We start from the raw sequence: 5,055 nt of genomic DNA, 5'->3' as shown, positions 1-5,055 counted from the left end.
GTGTCGCTAAAAAAGTTCGGCTAAATATTTGCGAAAGCATTTTCGCTATTTGCGATGGCATTTCGTGTGGCATGCGGCATCTCCGCTGCGCTCCTTTCTCCATTCCGTACACAATCCTCATTCCGTCATCTCACGTTGCATGTGCAGCACGCAAGAAAATCCCAGAGGGATGGGGTTTTTCCCGGGAAAATGGGGATTGAGCTGCACTTGCTTCGCTGGGGCATCAATTTTCATTTTGATAAATTATAAAATGGCCCAGCGCTGGCACCCAGAGCACCAGGCACTGAACACCGTGCACATCCTCGGCCGAGGGATAAATGGATTGCCTGGCGATGGCCAACGTTAACCCATGGCAGTACCCTTGAAAATTGAATGCCAATGGATTTTCGAGAGGAGAACAAAGCAGCTTAGATGGTTAAATGAATGGGGTATGCGAGTATACTGTAAGCAGCGGTTCTGGTTGCCACTTTATTGATACATCAATCATCGCAGCTCATAGCTGCTTAAAACCACTTTTGCTGCGGTTTATTGAGTTAATGGATGGCCTGACTTCTTAAGCTTTAAACTGAATTAGGCTTGTTAACATACAAACATTACAGCTTTCTGTATGACTACAAACTATATATAATCATAATTTTATTTTCTTATTTATTAACTTACATATAGAAATATCTTTATTAATATATAAGAATAATGCCAAGCTGGTTTTGTAACAACGGTTTAAAAGACTTGAACGGGTTAAAGGCCAGCAGAAAGTGGTCAGGATTTTTTTTAGGTAGGGCGTATCATCATTAGGAGCTGGATTTTCCCTCTCTAGTTTTTCGTTTCGCCCTGTCTCTGTCATGTAAATATAGTGTTGCAAATGTGGCCAGCAAGTGACATTGTTTAATTGATTGCCTCTCAACTTTTCTCTTTTTCCACCAAACTAGCTGGAAAAGCTAATAAAGATTTATGTACTTTTAAATTTGTTGATTTTTTTTGGTGCACCTGGTCAAACACAAAAACTGAAAGGACTTTGGAGTGGGTCAGGATTCATAATGGGGGTGTCACGAGCCAGAGGTCAGGGCCACGCAGGTCACCCTTTTTTCCTAGTTCGCCTAAACAAATATGGAAATGCACGCAGGCTAAGAGCGAGCACGTAGCCAGGATAAGAACCGGAAAAATGTCCTTTTGGTCCTGTTTCTCTACACTACTTTGTGTCTTTCTTTGTTTGTTTTTATTCGTAATCAATTAAAGGATAAGGCAATCTATTAGAAAGCCAGCTGTCCCCCTTCCTAAAGGATTGGCGTGACTTGTTTGCTTAAACTACCGCAGCTGCGGAAAATTGAACCCCTGCTTCGTCACTCCTTTTTCACGTTTAATACTTAATTATCTTTCAAGCACGCATGTATATTTTAATATTTTCGCACAAATTATCTACAAATTGGAATCAATGAATATTTAAGGCGTCTAGGGGTGAAGAAAAGCAGGCCTATTAATCATTCAAAAATTGTTTGGTTTTTAAAGCTAATTACGACGGAATCTTAAAATTTAAATGTTTTATGTGATGGTGGAATTCCTGTCTAAACAATTCCTTTCAATTATCATAAGTAATTAATGTTTCGTTAAGTGCATTGCTCAATTTATTACATTGAAAGGAATACAATATAACTAAATAAAAGTGTATCATAAAAATATATATCCAATTTTCGCTGCATGTTTATTAAAACCAGCCATCCGTTGTTGTAGCAGAAGTAGTGCTGTAGTTCTGATTAGAACTATTGCCCCTATTTCGGCTGCTACCATTGCCATTATTTCCATTTCCCCAATTGTTATTTCCTTGCCAGTTGCCTGGTCCCATTCCGTTTGGACCACCAGGTGGTCCACCCATTCCATTTGGCCTGCCGGGTGGTCCACCCATTCCATTTGGCCTACCGGGTGGTCCACCCATTCCATTTGGCCTGCCGGGTGGTCCACCCATTCTGTTTGGACCGCCTCCCATTCCATTCGGTCCACCCATTCCGTTTGGTACGCCTCGACCGTTATAGCCACCCATTCCTCCAGGACCCATTCCATTACCACCCATTCCTCCGGGACCCATGCCGTTACCACCCATTCCCCCAGGACCCATTCCATTACCACCCATTCCTCCAGGACCCCTTCCATTTCCACCCATACCGTTTCCATATCCTCCTCTGCCACCCATTCCATTTCCGCCCATACCACCGGGACCCATTCCATTACCACCCATTCCTCCTTGTCCCATTCCATTGCCGTATCCGCCCCGACCGTCCATTCCACCTGGTCCCATTCCGTTCCCGCGCATTCCATTGCCACCCATACCATTTCCGTTCTGTGGACCCATTCCGTTTCCATACTGACCACCCATTCCTTTTCCATTCTGTCCACCCATTCCGTTTCCATACTGACCACCCATTCCATTTCCACCGTTTCTTCCGTTATTCATTCCATTGGGTCGGCCCATTCCACTGCCACCCATTCCATATCCTGGCTGGTTTGCCTGACGTTTTCCACGCATCCGGGATTCGCCTTCAAGAAAATGTACAACACAATTACTTATAAATAACATAACATATTTGATCATCGCTATGATAAAGATAGTCATTGTTGTACTCGGTTGAATTATTTTGTTGCAGATAGTAAACGAACCTGAAGTAAAGGAGTATTGCTTCTGCATTACACAAGTTGGATACTTCCCGCATTGAGCGTTTTCAAGTTGACTAGAACCTGTACAGGGCTCTCTGGATATAATGCACTGATGACCGGGAGCACACGAAATATCCCGGCAGTCACGTCCGTATTCTGTTTATATATACAAAAAAAATAATCCAATGCGCTGAGTATTTTTTTAGGGACTTACTCGTAAATCCGTGAACACTGACCACTATTGCTATTAGCAGGCATATACTAAAAAATTGCGCCATTTTCAACGTTGTCTTTCCACTAATACTGTTTTTTGAACTCAGTTTCAAAAGCACCCCCATTTTTATACATTTGTGCTCAGCATGCATGAAAAGGTTTACTAATTGATTCTGTCAAAGTAAATTTACCAAATGAAAACATTACGCCGTTTTAATTTAATTCTACTGATTGATTGACACCATTTATTAAGATAGTCACGGAATATTTGTTGAATTTTATGTACATACATATACATAATATATATAAGAATTGCTTATTAAAGCGTATCATTGAACTTAAGCAAGCCTAAGAAACAAATTAAACACTATTTATATATAATATTTCTGAGTGCTGAAACTGCCACGCAATTCATGGGCAATTGCTTTTTTAATGTTAGGAAAAGTATTCTTGATCTGGATCACTAGCCGAGTTGATTTGGCCACCATACTCGTATATCGGGATGAATAAAAGCTAGAAAATTGATATTGCGGAAGATTAGATTTATGATGATTTCCAAGGTGACCAGTGGCTTCTTAAGATAATGGACTGGGAGTAAATGCCTCCAATGGTCCGATGGTTTAAACTAATCTATTAGATTTAGTTGTAAGTTCAGTGTTGAAATGAGTAGTTGAGTTGAGTTGAGATGAGGTAATGATGATAGTCACGCTTGCTTAAACGCACAAAGCCGTCCAAAAAATTTAAAAATGTTTTGATTTTTTTTCCCCGTTACTCGTTGAGTAAAAGGGTATACTAGATTCGTTGAAAAGTATGTAACAGGCAGAAGGAACCGTTTGCGACCATATAAAGTATATATATATAATGGAACAGGATCAATAGCCGAGTCGATCTGCCCATGTCCGTCTGTCTTGTCCGTTCGTCTGTCCGTATGAACGCCTCGATCTCAGGAACTACAAAAGCTTGAATGAATGAAATGAAAAATGAATGAATGAAAAAGCTTGAGATTAAGCTTCTGATAGTGGGAGAACTCGACTAAAACATTCTATCTTGTTTTCATTTAATTATTAGTAATTAACAGGTAGTTACAAGTCGAGTCGACTATAGCGTTCTTTTGTTTTTACACATTTCGTACTAGATATGCTTTTCCGCAATGTCAACTGCCTACTTAGCGCAAATGAGATTTGCTTGGCCTCAGAGTACACAATTTACGAGCATAACAAATGAAACAAAGTTTTATTCTGGTCTCCGACACTTGGGCTTCTTCCATGGAAGTCGGAAAAGTTTGGCCCCCGAAATGTTCAAAAAGGAAGAAAAGTGGGAATGGCTGAATCTTTATGCGCATATGTAAACATTTCCTGGCTACATGAACTTCAAAAATCCCGTGGCTAAACTACTTTGGTTCAACACGGCCTCAACTTTTTGCCCAGTTGAAAAAGTTTGCAGCCCCAAGAATGCATACATCATCCTTATATATATCTGTGCCACAATGGTGTTATAATTCACAACTTGAACCGGAACTGCGCGTTAAAACTTTCACTTGAAGGAATGCGGAAGCTAGATTACTGCATTCAACATTGTTTATATTTTCTTTAGGAAGTACTCTATTTCAAAATTTGGTTTTATTTCGCCTAAGTGTATAGTTGTACCCGAAAAACGGCAATGTAAGGTAAGCTTTTATTTGCATTGAAAGGGGGAATCAAAAGTTCTTGTTTTGCAAGCTTTGCTAACAAAGTTAATGCACAGATAATATTAAATGAAACCCTTTGAAAGGCAATTCCATGTCGGAAAAAAGCCTTCCGAAAAGAGTTTAACTAACAATTGAATACAAAAAGCAAACTAGCCAGATTCGAAAATACTTTCATTATTTCATTTCTACAATATTTGATTTTCTCTTCAACACAAACCATTGCTGACTGACTGGAGCTGGTCATAGAATGGTTTTGTTTTCCCTTTTTCCCCAACACATTTTATTACACTTTTTGTTTTCAAACATTCTGTTCGCTGCAAAAGAATTTTCCAAACCAAAATTCCAGTCATGCTGGTCCACGTTTGTTTGCGCAGCTCTCTGATGAAAGCGATACAGAGAGGAACCTGACACTTTATATGAAACAGCCATAATTTAAGGTATTTTTTGGTTCAAGTGCTTCCCATTAAATTTATGCGCGTTGACTAAAATAAATATAGGCACGAATTATT

At 39.7% G+C, this 5,055-nt stretch overlaps 1 protein-coding gene across 1 annotated transcript; it reads right to left on the bottom strand.

Moving 5' to 3' along the window:
- Window positions 1-1,702: 1,702 nt before the first annotated feature.
- Window positions 1,703-2,963, bottom strand: LOC6549225 (glycine-rich protein DOT1). The gene is made up of 3 exons (XM_001974423.3): window positions 2,861-2,963; window positions 2,650-2,802; window positions 1,703-2,529 (listed from the first exon to the last, which is right to left on the bottom strand). The coding sequence occupies exons 1-3, from the start codon at window positions 2,922-2,924 to the stop codon at window positions 1,703-1,705; spliced, it is 1,044 nt and encodes a 347-aa protein (XP_001974459.2). The 5' UTR covers window positions 2,925-2,963.
- Window positions 2,964-5,055: the final 2,092 nt, after the last annotated feature.

Source organism: Drosophila erecta, unplaced genomic scaffold, assembly GCF_003286155.1.
Source record: "Drosophila erecta strain 14021-0224.00,06,07 unplaced genomic scaffold, DereRS2 tig00000092-arrow-pilon, whole genome shotgun sequence".
NCBI classification, from domain to species: domain Eukaryota; kingdom Metazoa; phylum Arthropoda; class Insecta; order Diptera; family Drosophilidae; genus Drosophila; species Drosophila erecta.
Note: the sequence above shows the minus strand (reverse complement) of the source record. Positions and strands in the feature narration are given on the sequence as shown.